We start from the raw sequence: 20,692 nt of genomic DNA on the forward strand, positions 1-20,692 counted from the left end.
TGTTAAACAGAGTCTCAGTATCAGGCTCATCTAATTCAAGAACGTGTCTTGGACTTCGATGCACCTGCTTACATGTGACAGAAAAGCTTAATGTCCTCAATGCGAAACCCACTCTGCATATAACTCGAAACCATAGCCTCCAGCAGTTAAACTTATGTGACCCTCCATAGCTCTGAACACCTTCCCGTACATATCAACCAACCCACTTTGAATCAAACCATTTGATTCAAACCTGAGCTTTATGGCATTCACAAACACTCAGCTGCCAAAATCTAGCCCCATAACCGACAAAATATTTTCTAATAAACCCCAATTTGTGGCATAGGGAGTGAACTTGCTTCCCTGATATTAAATCTGCACTCATGGCGCATGCTTTTAGAACACATCACATTATGGTGTTCAACATAGTCACAAAGAAAGAAGTGGCGTTTTGGTAACCATCCATATCAATACAGCTGATAATAACAATTGCCGAGGAATGAAACTCTCTGTACAGCATTTATCCAATATGTTGCGGGCGATGTCCAGGTGATACACAAATCAAAAAGACGGTTGAGAAACAGCAAGGTCGGTCTTACACCAGATTTCATAATGTGGACTTGCAGCTCATAAGCCCCAGTAGCAATCACATGTGTCAGTTGATTCCTGGGCCAGAGAAGTGTATAGATCTTCGGTTCCAGGTGAAGAAAGACAATCCATTAACCCAAGAATGTCGGAGTCAAGCAACATGTACTTTGATTTTCTGGATATGACGTTGGATAATGGTGGATTCTGGGTTTTGGGGAATGGGATCTGCTTGAAGCTTCGCGGTTTCAAAGTTCTGTTTGGGACTCCTGAGAAGAAGTTGACCATGGAGCCAGTTCCAGAGTTTTTATCTGATTTCCACTGCACATTTTTAACTAAAGAACATATTGAACCAAACACATCCACAAGAGGTTTTCTATAGACAATGGCTTCAGAGATACACCATTAATTCAGGGAACAATCTGAGACAAAAATGAAGTCATCAACAAAAGAGATAATTCAGAGGATTTAAGAGCTTTTCTATCATTTATGGTTCTTTATAATTTCTGGGGGACAAAACTCAAGAAATAGTGGAGAAAGCACCATTGGACATGACAAGTAATAAAATTAACAGCATAATTCTCCTTAGTCCTAACATTACATAATGTAAAGTTAAGATCTTCTCCGAGCTTTCTATTATGACTGATAAAACTCGAACTCAGCAAGCAAAATGTTGTTTCATCTCTTCATACCTCTGCATCACTGGATTCTGAATCTTTGTCTTCTCTCCAAGACAGAACTGGATTGAGTGAAGATGACTGGTATGATAAAGATTGCAAGAAGTTGAAGTAAGCATACTTGATGTCGAACTGCATGTCATACCCTGTAAATTAGATGCGGACGTAACTTATTATATCAGGAGAATTGAAAAATACAGGTTTGCCACCTGAAGACAAACCGAAGAAGGACGCAAAACTAGAAATCTTACAATAGTTCACCGCAATGGTATAGCCACCATCTCCTGGGGTTTGACTAACATGGTGAAACCACATGCTTGGCCTGCAATACGCAGATTGATTATGTGTCAGAATCATGACTGGAAAATCCGATTATGTAGGTCTATCACCCATTTCTAGTCTATGTTTCTTATAAAGCAAAAGTAAGACTGAAGTAGGCACACAAGTGATTAAACTTAAGTAGGTCTAAATTGAGCAGAAAAGTTTCTGAGAATTCTAAATCTGTAGAGCAAAGAGATTGAGATTCTTACAAGTAAAGAATCTCGCCAGCCTTGACGGTACAATGAAACGGCTTTGGGCCATTGAAGAACAACGGATACTTCAATATCTCACTTGCTTCTTTCTCTGGCGAAGGGTATGGATCAACACTAGACCAAGGTACATGCCTCACTGGCTCCTCAATCTCAAGCTTGAACACTTCAGTATCCTACAAAGATTCAAACTTTAACTCAACATCACTCAACAGAAACCAAACTCACTGAAACTTATTAATCTGAGAATCTCACAGACTCGGTGGTAAGAGTAATTAGCCGCCGGATATTGTTCGATATAGAGGCGGTGTACATCAGTCGGAGGAAGAAGAATAAAATGTTTCTCCCCTGAAACAACAGCGTATAGATTCTCATAGTGATCTTTATGAAACGAAGTCACGGAGTCATCAGTACCAATCCAAAGGTTCACAGCTTCCGGCGAACAACCAAACGCCTCCGTAGCCCACGCAATCTCACCGTCGCAGTCTAACGCAACCGTCGAATACTCCGTTCTAAAACAATCATTCTGCTGTTGTAAATACCCAACCTTTTGTCCTTTACACGACGATTGAACAGCCTCAAGAGCCTCCGGGAACAAAACTTTCTCAACATGAGCCGAAGCGAAACAAAGATCTCTATCTCCGGTGACGGCGTCTGCGCAGCCGTTAGGAGTGAGATGTAATGAAACAAAGTCATTTGACAAAGCTCCGGAGAGGTAGGCTGGATCTGACCAGAGTTTTAGAGCTGGCCAATGAGAAATAGCGTTGGAGATTACACAAGGCTTGCTCTGAGACACGTAGTCACGGAGAAACTTCACCGGAGACGGTGGTGAATCAAGACGATCGATTTTAGTTCCTAAACTCAATTCTCTTACTTCTCTCCATAAATTTTGTATCTCTTTAGCCATTGACGATAAAAAAAATTGGCGGGATAAAAAATTTGGGGGTTTTTTATACATAACAAGAACCCTAATTTATATTTAACAAAATAAAAAAACTGTTTTTTTTGTTATAAAGTAGGATTTTTGAAATAAATTTGAAGTTTTCGAGAAGAGGAAGAAGAAGATGAGTTGTTCTTATCTGATTTCTGGTGACGCTTCCGTCGTAGCTTCACGGCGGTGGAGTGATGTTTCTTCCCGGCGGCGTTTATTTCTTCCACGGCAATTACTTTGGCAGCCACCACTTTCTTCGCTTACCCGATGCGTCCGATTAGTCGCTAATGTGAATGATAACTTCAGTAAACAATCATACGCGACGAGAAATTGTTTTGCTTCAGTATTTAGTAGAGACGTCGGTGGAAGTAACGGCAATAACGACAACGGAAATGACGGCGGTGATGGTGGAGACGGCGGTTGGTGGTTTAACGGCGGCGGCGATAACTCTGATGACTCTTCTTTCAATTTGAGATATTTCTGCTTTCTTGTATTGGGATTGTCTTGCTTCTTCCATTTCCGATTATCAGCTGCTTCCGCCATAGCTAAAGCTTCGGATTCGGATAGTAGTGGAGATACTGATAAAGAGACGGTTTGGGAAGTGAGAGGAAGCAAAAGGAAGCGACTTGTACCCGATTTTGTCAAAGATGAGTTCGTCTCTGAAGAATCTGCTTTCGAATTATCATCTTCTCTAACTCCTGAGAATCTCCTAGCTCAATGTAGAAACCTTCTCACTCAATTCCTTCTTCCTGAAGGTTTCCCGAATAGTGTAACTTCCGATTACCTCGATTACTCTCTCTGGAGAGGTGTTCAAGGAATTGCTAGTCAAGTCAGCGGCGTTCTTGCCACTCAGGTAGAAAGACTAAGCTTATCATCTCTGTTAGGCATTTTCACAAACACTTGTTGCTCACTTTTTTCCTTGGGGTTGTTTTGGTAGTCTTTGCTTTATGCAGTTGGGTTAGGTAAAGGAGCAATTCCTACAGCTGCAGCTATCAATTGGGTGCTTAAAGATGGAATTGGGTATCTTAGTAAGATAATGTTGTCGAAATACGGACGTCATTTCGATGTTCATCCCAAAGGATGGAGGCTATTTGCTGATCTACTTGAAAACGCTGCTTTTGGTATGGAGATGTTGACACCGGTCTTCCCTCAGTTTTTCGTTATGATCGGTGCTGCTGCTGGTGCTGGTCGATCTGCTGCTGCATTGATTCAGGTTCCCTCAGTCTCTAAAAGCTCTATTTGCATAGCTTTAAGTGCAGCATTCTCTATTGAACTTATTATCATTTACTTGTCTGCAGGCTGCTACTAGAAGTTGCTTCAATGCTGGCTTTGCTTCTCAAAGGAACTTTGCTGAGGTCTACTACAATTTTTATATGGCCTTCTCAACTATTATGGGTGTGTAGTGTATGCATCAACAGCTTCTTTTGTAGGTAATTGCCAAAGGTGAAGCTCAAGGAATGGTGAGCAAGTCAATGGGTATCCTGCTAGGAATAGTGGTTGCCAATTGCATAGGAACCTCTACAAGTCTTGCTCTTGCTGCATTTGGAGTTGTGACAACAATCCATATGTATACCAATCTCAAATCTTACCAATGTATCCAACTCCGGACTCTAAACCCATACCGTGCAAGTAAATCCCACTCCTGCAGACGTCCAATTCATTCAAATCGTCTTACAAAACGAAAAATAACATCTCTCTGTTTACTTTAAAGGTTTGGTTTTTAGTGAATATCTCATCAGTGGCCAAGCTCCTCTAATCAAGGAGGTCAACGATGAAGAACCGCTCTTCCCAACAGTTCGGTTTTTAAACATGAAATCTCCAGAAAAGGTAAAAATGTTCATTCACCTTATTATACACTCTGAGATCTCTTATCAACTAGTTCAAAATCTAAAAACTTTCTTGGATGAACAAAACAAAACTTGATGACCTGAATGATTGATTCTTAGTATCTGCTCTATTCAGCTGCAAGATTTTGTCTTATCATCAGAAGCAAAAGCAGCAGCCGAAGACATAGAGGAACGGCTTCAACTAGGGTCAAAGCTCAGCGATGTTATCCACAACAAGGAAGAAGCAATAGCATTGTTTGATCTGTATCGCAATGAAGGCTACATCCTTACAGAACACAGAGGAAGATTCTGCGTAAGCAATAATATACCTTTTCATCATTATTATCAACCGGAATCTCTCACCATTTTATCTCCTCTTGTAATTGTCAGGTGATGCTCAAGGAAAGCTCAACTCCACAAGACATGCTCAGGTCGTTGTTTCAAGTGAATTATCTCTACTGGCTAGAGAAGAATGCTGGGATCGAACCTGCAAGCACTTACACAGACTGCAAACCGGGCGGTCGGCTTCACATTTCTTTAGATTATGTGCGACGAGAGTTTGAACACGCCAAAGAAGACAGTCAATCAGTGGGTTGGGTCACTGAAGGACTGATAGCTAGACCTCTACCAACCAGAATCCGTCTAGGTCATGATCGTGAACCATTATCTTCTCCTTCCAGCTCATAAACTCAGAGCAAAACCAGGGCCAATGGATGATATATTAGATCCCATTTGACTTTTCGGTATAGATTAGATACATTGTTCTCTGTTCATCTGCCCTTGGAATGTAGTAAGCTTTTTAGAGATTTACATGTCTCTCAAGTCAGAAGATCCCTAAATATCATATTCCAACAAAACAATGTTGCATAGTATATATGTGAACATTATCTCATTGTGGCTTGAGATTCTAATCTGCTTTTTAAAATTCATTGCGACTTACAAACTTACCTGACATTTTTCACATTTGACCCCACAACATTTGGAATGATTAATAATATAACACAACTTGTTTATTTATCAGATCAAACCTAGACTTCTACACTGATCTTTAGCAGGTTAACCACAGTTACAGACACACATACACAAGGCAAAAGAAACAAAAAAAATGGCGAGTTAGCCTTAAGAGATAGAGAGATTTCTGATTCTACTGAACAAAAGGGTATCGAGCAACGTAGAATTCTCTTACACGTGAAGCCCCGTCTCTAGCAAGTATACCTTCGAGATCTCCAATGATCCTAGCCAGCCAAATCTCCAAGTTTCTCTGAACTTCTTTCAAGTTGTTCTTAATCAAATCCAATGACCTCCCTGTGTTCATCTTGGCTTGGCTTAACTGATCTCCTTGATTACTCCTCGTGATTTCCGTCTGCAATGAAACTAGCTTCTGCCCTGTCTCTGATGCCCGCTGCTGAAGCCTGAAACACTCGAGCAGAAACTCGGTTTGTCTTTGCGTCCTGAACTCAGGTCCTAATGTAGCATCACACGGATCACTACTCTGCTGAAAACATAAACATCAGGAAAGGTTAAAAAAGTAACTCAAGAATGCGTTGTAAGCAAATCACACTTAAAGTTTAGAGACTAACCATTCTTCTACATAGATCATCAATCTTCCCTGAAAGAGCTTGATACCTCTTCGCCTGTTTCCTCAACAAAGATGGAACTTTCGAAATGTCACTACGACAAACTTTCTCAAGATTCAGTAATTCCTCTTCAAGCAACCTCAGTTTCGCAGATACACCCGTCCCTTCACTATCAATCTTCCATGGTGATTCCCTTCTATGCAATCAAAGACAAGCTATTATTATACATCACTCATCATCACAATCACACATCCTCAATTCAAAAATTCTCTCTTACCTTGGCACAAAATGCTTCATACGATACACAGATTCCAAAGATTCATATTGTAAATCCTACAAAAACAGAACCAAAACCCTAAAAACCAAAACACAAAATTCTTCACTCTCATAATCAAGAAGCTCAAAATCAAAACCTGGAAAGGAGTAAAATTGGAACTTGGGTTAATCCCATAAGCATTAGGTGATGATGATACAGTGAGGTGATCCACACCATAACGTTCACTAGACTCATCTCCATCTCCTTCTCCATCTTCATCTTCTTCCTCAATCTCTCTTCTAGACATAAACCCAATCATCTCATCTCTCTCACTAACTTCTCTCTCGAGCTCATTGATTCTATTCATGAAATCTTCTCTTTCTTCTTCCATTTCATGAATCCGATTCAACAATCGTTTCTCTTCTTCTTGCCAAGCGTTTCTATGACTTGCGAAGATCTCGACCACACGCGCGTTAGCTTTTGAATCCTCCACGCGCCGAGATTTCATCTGACGGACTTGTTCCTCCGCCGTCGCGAGACGTCGTTTTAGCTCGGTGACTTCAGATGTTAATCTCGGGACTATAGAGATTGCGTCGTTTGGGAGATGAGCTAACATTACTGAGAAGCTTAAACCTAGAAATGATTTTGCTAGTTTCTTCAATTCATCATGCTCTTCTTCTTCCTCAACGAAGCTTCTCATTCTCAATCTCTCTTCTTCTTCTTCTACTTCAGGTTCAGGAACAGTCGCCATTTTTGTGAGCTCAGAAATTCGCAGGAAAAAAGATACTAAGAAAGACAAATTTTTAATATTAATTCTTTTTTTCAATCTATCAGCAAAAACGGTAGGACATTTTTTTTTTTGGCGTATTAGCGAATATAAAATATTTTTAAGTTTGGATATAAATCAGATCATAAAGTTTTTATATTTGATATTGACAGAGACAATGCTACCTAACAAACTTATTATAAATTCTGTATTAAAATTAAAAATTTAAGATCAAATTTTTCTAAAGAGTAATGTAAATTATTATTGTAACTTAGATTAAGAACTAGCCGTTGACAAAAAAAAAAAAAAGATTAAGAACTAGTAGCACATGAAGCTACAAAAAGTTCTTTAATTATCTTACTTTTGATGATAAAGGATCTGATTACCAACTTGGAATATTTATTTTTTTAGCTTTTAGGCAGGTCTGACTTCTTCGTGATGCACTGCTCTCTCCTTCGTCAGATTCATTCCTATAATGTTTTATCAAAACAAAAGTTGAAAATCAAACATATGAACAATATGGGGGTATTCGATCAACTAAATTTAAAAGAATTAAAATTAATAGAAAAATGAAAGATTTTAAAGTAGTTGAAAAATTCAATCCAAATCACACCTTACAAGGTGGGATTTGTTTCTTCACATTTTTGCCTTTGATTTCTATCAAATTCTAATCAAATCATATAAGCATTAAAACAATCTTTACATTGAATAACAATAGAATTTAACAGAATTTTAAAACCAATAAATTGAATAACAGTAAAATTTAATAGAATTCTAAAACCTATAAAGTAATTCAATAAGCAAACAAGTCAGATTGTATAACGCAATTGTTACCTAAGTCAGTTCTGCCACACCATTAAACCATAGTGCATATTTTGTACATAAGTCCTTGAGATCTTTGGGAGCCTTTTTGGTGTGAAATAAGATTATCTCAAACCTGAGACTTTTGATATGTGAGACGTCGGTGCGAAGACGAGAATCTGAAGAGATTAGGAGCACCGGGCTTGGATTACGCTCCAATGCCCATGAGTGCATAGCCTTCCCCAATTCATAATCGGGAAAACCTTTGTGGTTTGCATTTGATTTCTTCTTGGTCTTCGTAGGCGGTTGTGAGATATGAACCTCAACACCGGATCTTCGAAGCATATCGATGGCTCCTCCATCAAGTGCCTTGGATTGGACAAAGAGATCGAAAGTATAAACTCCAAGATAGCCCAAAGCTTTGAGAGCGGTGTTGATGTAACCGTAGATATGTTGTGGACGAAGATGATCAATGGGACAAGTAAGATCCTAGAAAACCTAATAAATTAGAGAAAGTATCAGATTGATAAATTAAAAAAAGTCAAGACCTAAAATAGAAATATTGACAAAAATTAAGAATTGATTAATTACCGGGACAAGGAGATTGGCACGCATAGGAATAGGTAGAGAAACTCTTCGACGAGGAGGACTCGGCGGTGGCTACAGCATAGAGATCCAACGTGCGTTTCGATCAAGGAGTAAACCTCGAGCAAGATTCTCCCATGATAAAAAAGTTGGCAGACTGCAGAATTCTTCAGAGGCAGACCCATATTGTCTGCGAGACTGCGAGTTAGGTTTTGGACCATTTTAAAAAAGTCTCAATCCGAGGTTAGGAGCAGAATAGCAGCAGGAGGGTCACGCGCCTCGACCCATTATAAAAATAAAATCAAATATTTTTAAGTTGGATATAAATCACATCAAAAAGTTGTTATATCTGATAATGACAGAGATGATACAATGCTACCTAACAAACTCATTATAAATTCTGTATTAAAATTAATAATTTAAGATCAAATTTTTCTAAAGAGTAATGTAAATTATTATTGTAACTTAGATTAAGAACTAGTAGTTGACAAAAAAAACGATTAAGAACTAATAGCACATGAAGCTACATAAAATTCTTTTATTGTCCGACTTTTGATGATAAAAGATCTGATTACCAAAGAATATTTGTTGGAATATTTATTTTCTTAGTCCCGAACCTGAGCTCGAACCACCAGACCCTGGTCCTAAACCATAACTAGAATATTGACCGGAACCATAACCATCATTTCTTAGAAACCGATCAGGACAAACCTCCTCATCAGAATCCGAATCTTTCTCTGAGGATGATGATTCTATTGAGTATGCTTTAGCTATAGAATTCTTTGGCTTATTGGCAGGTCTGACTTCTTCCTCTGATGCACTGCTCTCTGCTTCGTCAGATTCCTAAAATATTTTATCAAAACAAAAATTGAAAATCAAACATATGACATTCCTCCACTTCTTAGAGCTGAGTGTCAAAAACCCAAAACTAGAGCCGGTCTATGGTAAAAGCCACCAAAGCAACCGTTTACGACATCATTGAAAACATGGAATTCGTTTTTGGAATATTGGTTATATGTGCACATTTTGTCTATATCATATAGTATTATTTATTTTTTAAGTTAATGTTTTGCTAATGTGTTTTTTTTTTTTTTTTGACATCTTTGGATCGACAAGGCCCGATCCATAGCCAATCCTTACTACGCGGGGTAACGCGACTTAGTGGAGTCGAACTCCGGTGGGGAAGGCGGAGTCAAATGGACTTAACCACTTGACTAAAGGCACATCTCCAGTTTTGCTAATGTGTTTGTTTTTCATATATTTAAAGATTTTAAACCATGTATTATTTGGTAAAGTCACGTGGATCCACTACTTTCCGTAGGTGTATGAAATAATTTAAACAAAAAACTTACAAATATTAGTTTTGTAATCTTAAAATGAAATATATATATTGGTGGTGTTAAAAATAATAAAATGAGGATTTAACCTGTATTGCAGCGGGTTAATGATATTTTAAATTTTTATTAATATTGATTCAAATTCGTTCCGCATATAACCATATCCCGCCATATGACCCCATCCCGCCATATAACTCCGTCCCGTAATATAACCCGTCCCGGTTACTTTATAAATGTTAAATATATCAATTATAATATTTAAAACTTTTTAAAAGTTTTAAATTTAACATTTCCATTAAATTAAACAGTTTAACTAAAAAACTGAATTAAACCGTATACAAACTTTTATATGTGGATGCTTGTTAGGTTAAGTTTCCTGCTAATTCGGATTTCGATTCATTTTGATCTTATTTATAATATGACTTATAATCATTGTCTAAACATTTTAGCCGATGTGGGACGTTGAATATATATATATTTTTTATTAATTAGGTAATATTTGTCTCTTTTTAAAATTTTGAATCACAATATATGCAGCAAAAAAATTTAAGATTTTTTTTAAACTTTATATATTGTATGATTATACAAAACAGTTAAAAACAAATCAAACAAAAATGATAGGAAAATCATAATTTTAAATCTTAACCAAATCTTTAAATATTTATATCATTAAATATGGAATATCCGGTTTATATTTTTGGATATGTTTTGATCCAATCCAAGTTAAATATGGAATTTTCGAGTCGATACCAAATTTGTCTGATCACAATTTAACCCACTCGCTGACATACTATAGAGATATATATATTGAGTAGTTGTTTTCTGAACTAATGAGGATGGACCATGTAGATAAAGAGAGGCTTCATCTCTTGAATGCAACAAGAAGATCAAGAAATCATATCACGGACCCGACCAATCTCCACCTCCCAAAAGCACATGATTTCATCTGTCCCCAAACAATTATCTCTCATTTGCATTTAGATTTTTAGACGTGATTAGGTTTAAGTTGCGGCTGCAATGGTTTCTTCCTATGAATTTGCTTGTCAACATATAAAAATGGATGATTAAAAGCTAAATTCGAGTTCCCAAATCTTTCATTTTTTGCTGACAAACAAATAACAAGAGTCTAGAAGATGAAGAAACATTTGCAACACACATTCTATATCCAATCTAATGTAGAGAACAAACTTTGATCATTTTGTTTTAAGGCCCAATAAGCGTTGACCTAAGAAAAAAAAACATAGCACGCTTTACTAGGACAGCGTTTCGCTGACGCTAAACGGCGTCGTGTCACAAAATGTGGAAGAGGGAAATGAAAAACTCCTCCCGCTATAATTTGACAAACATTTTGGAAAAATTCGTATGTCACGCGGATCGACTCTATGAACCGTTGATTAAGATATAATCAACGGTCAATACACATTCTTAGTATTCACCGAGATTGAGATCACTTTACTTTTATGACTATATAAACCCACTGCTCTCCTATATCATCCACATCTCAACAAATATTCATTCTCAGAACAATTCAAATTCAATTTTTTCGAGAAAAATCAAAGTTTCCTGAGAAAATGTCAGGTCGTGGAAAGGGAGGCAAAGGATTGGGCAAAGGAGGAGCCAAACGTCACAGGAAGGTTCTAAGAGACAACATCCAAGGAATCACTAAGCCGGCGATTCGGAGATTGGCTCGTAGAGGTGGCGTTAAGCGTATTAGTGGTCTGATCTACGAGGAGACACGTGGCGTACTCAAGATCTTTTTGGAGAATGTTATTCGTGACGCCGTTACTTATACTGAGCACGCTCGGAGAAAGACGGTGACTGCTATGGATGTCGTTTATGCTCTTAAGAGACAAGGAAGAACTCTCTATGGATTCGGCGGCTAGGGTTTTTGATTGTTGTTTTTGTGTTTTCTACGCTGCTTAGAAATGTTAATTTTCAGAATTTGGTCTTAACACCGAAAAAATTAAAAAAAAATGAAGGATGTTGTTGCAATTTCGTCATTGTAGTCTTGATTGTGTGATTCGCTTTCAGTAATTTTACAGTTTCTCTATGCTTGTTTATTAGTTTCCTTTGAACACGACGCAATAGTGAATCTCACAAGTCCAAATGTCTTGGTTAGAGATAATAACCGGATCGGTTTAAATAGCCTTTGACGCGAACATTTGCTGTATACATCAAGAACGTAAATCAATTTATTTTTGGTTTAGAAATACTAACCGGATCGGTTTAATTGAATTACTGATGAAAATCTGTCTTCTGAACCGGATTTGCTAAAATTAAATTTAAACCGAATTATTTTGGGTTTAAAACTAAATTTCAAAAATTGTCAAATCATATAACCTCTCCGATGTTCTAGAGAGAAGGAGAAGAAGCTTGGAATGGAATCAGCTCTTGACGTGAATCTGATCGGAAATTTTCTTGATCCTCGAGAAATGGGAGCTTCGGGAAGTGAAGACACCGTAGTGATAGAAATGGGGAAGAAGATTGGAGATGCTCATGTAATCACCGTGAATTGTCCAGATAGAACTGGTTTAGGTTGCGATATTTGCAGAATCATCCTCGATTTCGGTCTCTACATCACAAAAGGAGGTACGATTCTTCAATAATCCTGATCTTGTTCTCTGTAATTTGAGTAGAATTTGCTTGAGATACCTTGAATTTGGGAAATCGATTTAAGGTCTGATTATTTTGGAGTGTAGATGTGACAACAGATGGAGTATGGTGTTACATAGTATTGTGGGTGGTTCCTCATTATGATACTCTTAGATTGAGATGGTCACATTTGAAGAATCAGCTTGTATCTGTATGTCCTTCTTGTTCAACCTACTTTGTGCTCAATTTGATGTCGCCTTGTCCCGCATCAACGCCTGTTTACTTGTTGAAGTTCTTTTGCTTAGATCGGAACGGACTCTTACACGGTACTACTGTGCTTATCGTCTTATGTGTTGAGTTTTCTTATGAGTGTGTGTATCTTGATTGTGTGAGAATCTTGTTTTTTTCAGATGTTACTCAAGTACTAACTGAGCTTGAGCTCTCTATTCAAACCGTGAAGGTGACTACGACGCCTGATGGGAGAGTTTTGGATCTTTTCTTTATAACAGATAACATGTGAGTGAGTTAGTTAATCTGCTTCTTAAGAGTTTCTGTTAAGTATTCGAATGGTGATTAGTAGTAGTGTTTATGATTGTCTGTTAGGGATCTTTTACACACAGAAAAGCGCCAAGAGGAGACACGAGGGAAGTTTCGTTCTGTCTTGGGAGAATCATGTATAAGCTGTGAACTTCAGTTGGCTGGTCCTGAGTATGAATGTCATCAGAATGTTCCATCTCTATCTCCAGCAGTGGCTGAGGAATTGCTTACGTCTGAGCAGTTCACCGCTGAAGACAACCGTGCACAGGTTCTTAGTGACGATATGACAAAGCTGAAGAATGTCAGTGTTACATTTGACAACTCCTTAAGCCCGGCTAACACTTTACTCCAGATACAATGCGTTGATCACAGAGGCCTTCTCTATGATGTATTAAGAACCTTGAAAGACTTTGACATTAAGGTAAATGCAAAACCATCTTTGATCAGATTTCAAGATATTATTACACTGCTTTTCTTTGTGTGTTATCTCACTTTGGTGTTTTGTTTCTGCAGATATCTTATGGCAGGTTCTCACCTCAAACACAAGGTCATTGGGATCTAGACCTCTTTATTCAGCTGAAAGATGGGAACAAGATCGTGGATCTTGATAAACAAAATTCGCTATGTTCACGTCTGAAAGCTGAAATGCTTCACCCTTTACGTGTTATAATAACAAACCGAGGACCAGACGCTGAACTTTTGGTTGCTAATCCAGTTGAGCTATCTGGTAAAGGCAGGCCAAGAGTGTTCTATGACGTTACCCTTTCACTAAAAGTGCTTGGAATCTGCATTTTCTCGGTAAGAAACAAAATCTATTAACAGAAATCTTGGAATCAGTGAGTCTGACTGTGAACTTTGTTGTCTTTTTAACAGGCTGAAATAAGAAGGTACACGGCTAGTGGCCGAGAATGGGAAGTGTATAGATTTCTTCTTGATGAGAACTGTTTGTTTCAGCTCGGTAGTGCTTCCGCTAGGAATGAGATTGTTAATAAAGTGAGAAGAACATTGATGGGTTGGTAAATTAAAGAAATGTACAGAGAGGTAATTATGTACTGCTATGTAATATGGTATGCCTTTGGTTATGTCATATTGCTTATAGGTTCATGTAAATGCTTTTACCCGTTTGGCTGTTGGTAAATCCTCAAACAATCATGGAATCCCATACATATCGAATAATTTCTTATGAACAAGATAGTGAGAAATTTAGGAAATTGTAGCTTTAGCTAAATTTCGAATCTCTAATAATTACATAGTTTTGGCAATAAGGGCACACATATATTCCATAACATAAGGCACTAATTAATGATAACTAGGTATAGTTTCTCATAGAGGATAGTTGGAGGATAATGACAACTAGGTATAGTTTTGGCAAGATAATCAACTTCTTTGTTTGCTCTCGGTCAGATTTATTGTCGAGATTTGTGTGGTTGTTTTGGGATTCAAATTCACTTATGTTTTTTTTCTTTTTGTCATCCAAAATTAAATAGTGCTCAAAATAACATTCAAATTCACTTTATGTTATCTTAAACTAAATATTTCTAAATTCTTAGTAACAGAACTAATTTATATTTATATTATGTTGGTCTATAAAGACTTGTGATGTGGATGTGTCACAAAGGTTTCGTGGTGTAGTTGGTTATCACGTCAGTCTAACACACTGAAGGTCTCCGGTTCGAACCCGGGCGAAGCCACTATCTTTTTTTTTTTTGCCATTATCTTTTGTTTACAGTCTCTGTTCTTCTCTGTTTTTGCCTCAATCGTTAAAACCATCTATTTTGTTGTTATATATCTTGATTTTAGTACATACAAATACGATTCATCATAATATATATCTCTGCTCGTTATAATTTATAATTAAATCACCTTAAAATATTCTAACATAAGTGATTTTCTGATTGAAATTCTTTCAAATAACTAACTGTAAATTTCTAACTGATTAAGGTGATTAGTATTGAAGTTACTTGTTAAGTTAGACAAGAGACGAGAGAGCTAGTCACGAATGTGTTAGGCTGTGAAATCATATATTCTCTCTCTTTGGGTGACCAAACCCTTGTTTTGACTAACTCTCACATGTAAATTAATGAGCGCCATTAGTACTAGCCATTTTCCAAGATATGTTGAAGTCCTTACCCACTAGTATCTCAAGGCCCTTAAGCTCAACCATGAAGCTCTTACTCTCTCCTTTATCTTCCGAACCCACCACATACTTCTGATCCTTGGAGCTTACCTCAATCCTCTTGGTCTCGTTGGAGATTGGACTTCCATTAAGATGTATTTAAGAAACTTGCTCTGTTCCTTCAAGTCCCAAAACAATCACTCTCTCAATCACCAAACCTTGTCTCAACGCAAAACTTACCTTCTTTCACTTGAGACCATATCTTCACACTCTCATCCAACCGATGCGTAGAAGTCAACGTATGTTGACTGTCCGTTTCCAATTTTCATCTCTGGAAGTTCATCATCGTCAAGAAAGAGTTTCCCGGTGGCGTATCCCTCTGATGCTCTAGCCGGGAAAGTGACGACCAGACTAAACGGAGTTGTTCTCGCCTCTTTGGAATTTAACCGACCTTGTTGCATTGGTAATATCGTGTTCTGGTAAAGATGCACGTTCACAACGTTCAACGGAGCTGGGAGAGTCACGCGCTTCCCGTTCTTGGAAACAACGACCTGAGTCATGTCAAAAATGTGGTACCAAGAACCTGGTGGGAACAGAGCTTCAACTTGGGTTTTACCTTGTTCAAGAACTGGTGATATCATTAAGCTGCTTCCGAGCAAGAACTGTTTGCTCAAACCGTAGCACTCGGTGTAATCAGGGAAAGAGAAGAAGAGCGGTCTAGCGATTGGTGCACCCGTCATATGGGCTTCATAGTTGAGAGTGTAGAGAAAAGGAAGGAGTTTGTATCTCATCCCAAGAGCGTTACGAGCTGACTCTGCTACTGTTCCCCATTGGTAAAGCTCTTTTCTTGGCGCATAGTAATCGGCATGATCTCTTGAAAAGGGGTAAAACGCACCGACTTCAATCCAACGGTTGCAGAGTTCTTCTGGTGTTGGAGGAAAGAATCCACATATGTCTGAACCAACCATAGGAACTCCAAAAATTCCGAAGTTCAACATCGTTGAGATAGATACTTGCAAGCTCTGCCATGTTCCCTGGTTATCTCCAGTCCAGTGAGCAGCATATTGACCTGAACCAACAAAAGTGGACCGTGACAATATGAAGGGACGTTTGCCTTGGACATCAAGTAAGGCCTTATGGGTCGAGATGGCCTCAGAGAACCCGTAGATGCTGTGAGCGTCGTACTCACGAACACCATTGTAGTGATAAGCACTTGTGGGAATAGTCTTGAATCCAAGAGGAGCTTTGTTTCCAGTAGCATTGATCTTGTAAGGTGGATCATCCCATCTCGTATTGGTTATATTCTTGCAGTCCAAGCAACACGTCACACCAGGTTCTCCCCCACTCGGACACTGTTTCCCCTCCGGGATTGTGCACAATCCAGAGCAGAAATTGGAGACCTCATTCATGTCGATCCAAAGACCATCAATGGGGACTAATTCATGGAAACGTCGGATTTCATCACCCCACCAAGACACCGTTTTTGGGTTGAGGAAATCAGGGAAGTAAACCGGACCAGGCCACATTTGAGCCAAGAAAGGCTTTCCTTCATATTTAATGAACACATCATTAGCCATGCCTCTTTGGTAAACACCGTAGCTCGCGTTGACACCAATACCAGGATCATTTATCACAACATACTTCATTCCCATCTTGTGGATTCTATCCAAGAAAGCCAATAGCTTAGCATGAGGAAAGTTCACAAGATCCAATGTGAAGTCCTTGTAACCATCCATGTAATCAGCATCGTTCCAAATCACATCAAGAGGGATCTTAGCCTTTTGATAATTATCCACCACTTCTTCAAGAACTGATACATTACGGTATCCCCATCTACATTGATGAAACCCTAGAGAAAATAATCATGTTAAAGATTAGTAAGAAAACACATAATTTACATAGAACAAAAATTTGGGATATTAGTACCTAGAGACCAGTACGGCATTGGTGCTGGCCTTCCGATTAACGAAGTGTATTGATCAACGACATTGAGAGGCGACGGTCCAGCAAAGAAATAGAAATCGAAAACACCTCCAATTACCTTGTACGTCAAGGAACCGCCTCTGTAAAGCACATCCATACCATTACTGTTGAGAAGCAGAACAGAGTGTGCGTAGGATTTACCTCTAACGTTTCTCAAATCCATGTAAACAGGGTGTGACCCGTAAAGATCGGTGTTGAGTTTAAACGCCGAGACGTCTTCAGTGAAAAGAGTGTAAGGCTCATTAGGAACAAGCTTGATTCCATTGGGTTGTGAGTTTTCACCAAATCCATACAGAGACGAGTCTTTGGGTAGTGAAGTTGAGATCTCAAGGTACTGATCCTTGAACACCATCTCTCCGAAGTTCTCATCAGAGCTACTAGTGTTGAAAATCGTCTCGCGGTTGGATCTTCTTCTCACGGCGAAGCTGAAAGGATCTGTGGTGAAGCTCAATATCAACTCCGGTCCGGATATTTCCTGTACCGTAACCGGAGATTTTCTTGATTTTCCGATTACTCTCGGTGGTTGTTCTCGGCGGAGGAGATTGTACGGAACTTCCCATCGTTGTCTCTTTGCGTCTGTTATGTGAACACGAAGGCGATGATCCGTTTCGTGCCTAGAAAAAAAAATCCAACCGTTAGACATGGATGATTAATGTTGGCTGCAAAACAGAGGATATAAAACTCTATACTTGATGAAGAGTCGAAGGATGGTTATATCAGAGCCATAGATTTTGTTACTCTGCTTCACTTGGAGAAAGCCAATGAAGCCACCATCATCGGGAGACTTCTCAATGGAGATTAGACGGTAGCCTTTGCCGATGGCGTTGGAACACCGGAGAGATGAGAAGCAGAGGATAATAGCCACAAGAAGAGAAAGAGAAGAAGCCATTGTTCAGTTGGGTAGTGATACTTTCTACACTTAACACACTATAATCTGTACTAATAAGAAATGAAGGAGAAAGAGACATTTTCATTTATCACAAGATGTTAAACGTACCTACTTTAATGTTACATCATTACTCAATTGAGTGGGCTTGTAAATGATTACAGTACAAACTTGTTTCTATCTTTATATAGTATGCTAATAACTCAAATTATGTATAGTCGATTAAAAACTAAAGTTGATTTTGCACAAATTATAGAAATAATCAAGATTTTTATCATCCTCATTAGCTTAAAAACCAAAAAGAACAATTTCAACATAACAACACAAATTGTCACCATAGAGACATCAGACATTATCCATCTCCAAATTCATCGATAAAACTTCAGAGTTTGTCAGAAAATCAAAGATTTGATCAAGATCATCAAACTCTTGATTGTACTCATTGAAGTTTCCAAGTAAACCGTTGTTGTTGCTGTTGGCAGAAACCGCTAGGGTTTGCTCTTCCGTGTTCTTATTCACAGTTACGTCATCTTCAACGCAAACACTTGCAGAACACGGTTGAATATTTAGGGTTTGCTTTTGCTTTTCCAACTCCTTCAGATCTCGCAACATGGTCGACATTGAATCCATCGCCTCTCTCAACTCCTCCAGATTCTCTGATATTACAAGACTCTCATCTTCCCACCAAAACCCTAACTTTTCATCGCAAGGACGCTGATTCTCGAGAAAAGCAGAAACAACACTACCACAGAGGGTGGCCAAAAGTGTAGTAAGAAGCATTAGAATTAGAAGAAACTGGAGTCGCTATGATCGCAATCTCTGCGTCGGAGAGAAGACAAAGCTCAGAAGCCTTACTATAAAGACCCTTACGACGTTTTGAGAATGTAACCGCTCGTGAATCTTTCTTCTTTATCTTCTTTATAGCAATCTTGCTCTTCACACCACCCATTATGTTTTTTTCTCAAATTCACAAACAGAGAACGAGACGAGACTAATAATTTTTTGTGTTTGCCTGTTGTGAAAGAATATGATTATGGACTCACTCTATTTCTTATCAGATTATATATAGACTTTAGTTTGAAAGAATATTTCTTAGGAAATACTCTAAGCTTGTTACTAAAACAAGATCAGTCTCATTATTTTTCATATAAACTCGATCGAAATAATGTTATTAAAAAAGAAACGTAATAAGGTTTCTTCAATGTGACATGGTTAAAGTCTTAAACAGAAAGAAACTAATAACTTTTTTTCAGCCGCTCTTTATTATCCTCCTGCCTACGCGATCATACTCAACTTGTCTTTCACTTTGTCCAAGCAAAAGCTCCATCGGAATATCATCTTTTGCAGCTGCATTCCCATACTTTGCCATGATTGTGTCTTTTATCTGATTATTCAGTTTTTCCTTTGTAACCTTAACCCTCTTATAACACAACTCAGCTTGAGATGGAGCCGCTTGCATATGTATGTCTTGTCCTTTGCCAAATGCTTCACATGAATACATGTTTAGTTGTTTGAACTCTAGAGCTTGGCCACTGTTTCTATATTGATTATCTCCCAAACAAAATTTCTCATTTGGATTTGCATCTGGGAGCGGATCTTCACGCATGGATCGAGATTTAGGGTCATAATAAGCTGAGTTAACATCAAGGTTCAACAAGTATTTTGCAGTATCTTCTCTAATACGCAGATTCCTTACAGTTCCTGTGCTTCCACCATCAGTTGTTCGTACACGTTTTTTAACCTTTGCAAAATCCACCTGCTTGCTCTCATCAACCCTTAAGTCTTCTTCCTCTCCATCACTGGTTGCATCATTATCCTCTAGTTTCTTAAGTTGTTGCTCCTTCAAGTAATTCTCTCGTGCATTCTCTTTTGCTTCATAAAGATCTCTCACATGACGATAAGACGAAGGATCATAACCATTCCATCGGTCTCTCTTACCATCATAATCAAATTCAAGACTCTCGATTTTCTCATCAGGTGCAATATTCTTGTTTGTGTATTTTGCACCAACCTTACGAGGTCTTTCTATACATGTTTTCATATCATGTGTCATTGCACCACAGTTTTGACACGCTCCTTTGCGATATTTTTCGGCTTGATAAGTCTTTGCACCTCTGTCATAATATGCTTTTGTGGAAACGGGTTTAGTTTTCCAATTCTTTTGATGCTTCAAACTCGGTTTTTCAGACTTGGCATAGAATGGAGGAGATAACAAATACTTAGCTATGTGAGGATTGATTTCCTTTCCATTCTCGTCTACCTCAGCCGGAACAAGCCCGGCTTTTCTAGCTTCGTCTAATTCTTTTTGCTTCCTACGATCTTCCCTAGACTTAAAAGCAACTGAAGCCGTCGCCATTGTTATATCAAGGTTCGAAGGATGAAGCTTGTTGGGATTTGTGGTAAGAAACTAAGAACCCTAAATCTTTCTAAGTAGAAGAAAAGAAAAAATAAACTCTAGAGAAAATCTCTCATGAGCATACATATAAAAGCTAAATCTTAACATATTATTCTAGGAAAGTCTCTTCAACCGCAAAAAGGAAAAAAAAACTACTGAAATTGCTAATTTAACTAAAACATAATTGTAAAATTTCCCTTTTCTTATTGTCGACTGTTGCTTGCTCTTCAATTAATCCAAGTCACGCCCTTCTCACATGTCTTCTTCAATTCCTCTTTCCTTAGATTTTGTTTATAATCTAAATCCCTGGTTTGTCTAAACGTGCTTATTTGC

At 38.2% G+C, this 20,692-nt stretch overlaps 9 protein-coding genes and 1 non-coding gene across 14 annotated transcripts; 4 read left to right on the plus strand and 6 right to left on the minus strand.

The window, feature by feature from the left end:
* Positions 1-148: 148 nt before the first annotated feature.
* LOC9311824 (jmjC domain-containing protein 7) lies at positions 149-2,754 on the minus strand. Of its 2 annotated transcripts, XM_021025000.1 has the most exons (5): positions 2,031-2,754; positions 1,772-1,947; positions 1,493-1,563; positions 1,257-1,387; positions 149-986 (listed from the first exon to the last, which is right to left on the minus strand). In XM_021025000.1, the coding sequence occupies exons 1-5, from the start codon at positions 2,727-2,729 to the stop codon at positions 975-977; spliced, it is 1,089 nt and encodes a 362-aa protein (XP_020880659.1). In that variant the 5' UTR covers positions 2,730-2,754; the 3' UTR covers positions 149-974. The 2 variants fall into 2 exon arrangements, with proteins under 2 accessions (XP_020880659.1, XP_020880660.1); XM_021025001.1 differs by lacking the exon at positions 149-986 and having other exon boundaries at positions 1,012-1,387.
* Positions 2,720-5,453, plus strand: LOC9313509 (protein root UVB sensitive 1, chloroplastic). The gene is made up of 7 exons (XM_002875710.2): positions 2,720-3,555; positions 3,640-3,915; positions 4,001-4,057; positions 4,133-4,331; positions 4,414-4,529; positions 4,665-4,841; positions 4,919-5,453. Exons 1-7 carry the CDS (start codon positions 2,836-2,838, stop codon positions 5,213-5,215), a joined length of 1,842 nt encoding a protein of 613 aa, XP_002875756.1. The 5' UTR covers positions 2,720-2,835; the 3' UTR covers positions 5,216-5,453.
* On the minus strand, positions 5,421-7,211 carry LOC9311825. Of its 3 annotated transcripts, none has more exons than XM_021024997.1 (4): positions 6,519-7,211; positions 6,383-6,438; positions 6,109-6,301; positions 5,421-6,023 (listed from the first exon to the last, which is right to left on the minus strand). In XM_021024997.1, the coding sequence occupies exons 1-4, from the start codon at positions 7,110-7,112 to the stop codon at positions 5,673-5,675; spliced, it is 1,194 nt and encodes a 397-aa protein (XP_020880656.1). In that variant the 5' UTR covers positions 7,113-7,211; the 3' UTR covers positions 5,421-5,672. The 3 variants fall into 3 exon arrangements, with proteins under 3 accessions (XP_020880656.1, XP_020880658.1, XP_020880657.1); XM_021024999.1 differs by having other exon boundaries at positions 5,517-6,023; positions 6,109-6,298; positions 6,519-7,175; XM_021024998.1 differs by having other exon boundaries at positions 5,517-6,020; positions 6,519-7,174.
* Positions 7,212-7,275: 64 nt separating this feature from the next.
* On the minus strand, positions 7,276-9,538 carry LOC9313510. The gene is made up of 5 exons (XM_021026177.1): positions 9,485-9,538; positions 9,225-9,356; positions 8,520-8,588; positions 7,962-8,417; positions 7,276-7,597 (listed from the first exon to the last, which is right to left on the minus strand). Exons 1-4 carry the CDS (start codon positions 9,536-9,538, stop codon positions 7,962-7,964), a joined length of 711 nt encoding a protein of 236 aa, XP_020881836.1. The 3' UTR covers positions 7,276-7,597.
* Positions 9,539-11,328: 1,790 nt separating this feature from the next.
* Positions 11,329-11,910, plus strand: LOC9313511 (histone H4). The gene has a single exon (XM_021024042.1). It carries the CDS (start codon positions 11,422-11,424, stop codon positions 11,731-11,733), a length of 312 nt encoding a protein of 103 aa, XP_020879701.1. The 5' UTR covers positions 11,329-11,421; the 3' UTR covers positions 11,734-11,910.
* A 266-nt stretch (positions 11,911-12,176) lies between these two features.
* On the plus strand, positions 12,177-14,190 carry LOC9311826 (ACT domain-containing protein ACR9). Of its 2 annotated transcripts, none has more exons than XM_021023943.1 (6): positions 12,177-12,439; positions 12,562-12,768; positions 12,853-12,958; positions 13,046-13,400; positions 13,493-13,777; positions 13,853-14,190. In XM_021023943.1, the coding sequence occupies exons 1-6, from the start codon at positions 12,229-12,231 to the stop codon at positions 13,997-13,999; spliced, it is 1,311 nt and encodes a 436-aa protein (XP_020879602.1). In that variant the 5' UTR covers positions 12,177-12,228; the 3' UTR covers positions 14,000-14,190. The 2 variants fall into 2 exon arrangements, with proteins under 2 accessions (XP_020879602.1, XP_020879601.1); XM_021023942.1 differs by having other exon boundaries at positions 12,178-12,439; positions 12,550-12,768.
* Positions 14,191-14,596: 406 nt separating this feature from the next.
* On the plus strand, positions 14,597-14,670 carry TRNAV-AAC. The gene has a single exon. It is a non-coding gene; the product is annotated as a tRNA-Val (tRNA).
* Positions 14,671-14,968: 298 nt separating this feature from the next.
* Positions 14,969-17,982, minus strand: LOC9311827 (putative alpha-xylosidase 2). The gene is given in 5 exon segments (XM_021024354.1): positions 14,969-15,329; positions 15,331-15,370; positions 15,372-16,944; positions 17,022-17,692; positions 17,768-17,982. Coding segments are annotated over 5 exon segments (2,757 nt in total). The 5' UTR covers positions 17,968-17,982; the 3' UTR covers positions 14,969-15,056.
* Positions 17,983-18,213: 231 nt separating this feature from the next.
* On the minus strand, positions 18,214-19,008 carry LOC110228124 (agamous-like MADS-box protein AGL97). Its single transcript, XM_021024353.1, is given in 2 exon segments — positions 18,214-18,715; positions 18,717-19,008. Coding segments are annotated over 2 exon segments (603 nt in total). The 5' UTR covers positions 18,914-19,008; the 3' UTR covers positions 18,214-18,309.
* Positions 19,009-19,127: 119 nt separating this feature from the next.
* LOC9313512 (pre-mRNA-splicing factor SLU7-A) lies at positions 19,128-20,506 on the minus strand. The gene has a single exon (XM_002877398.2). It carries the CDS (start codon positions 20,318-20,320, stop codon positions 19,214-19,216), a length of 1,107 nt encoding a protein of 368 aa, XP_002877444.1. The 5' UTR covers positions 20,321-20,506; the 3' UTR covers positions 19,128-19,213.
* Positions 20,507-20,692: the final 186 nt, after the last annotated feature.

This window comes from Arabidopsis lyrata (assembly GCF_000004255.2).
Source record: "Arabidopsis lyrata subsp. lyrata unplaced genomic scaffold ARALYscaffold_5, whole genome shotgun sequence".
Lineage (NCBI taxonomy): Eukaryota > Viridiplantae > Streptophyta > Magnoliopsida > Brassicales > Brassicaceae > Arabidopsis > Arabidopsis lyrata.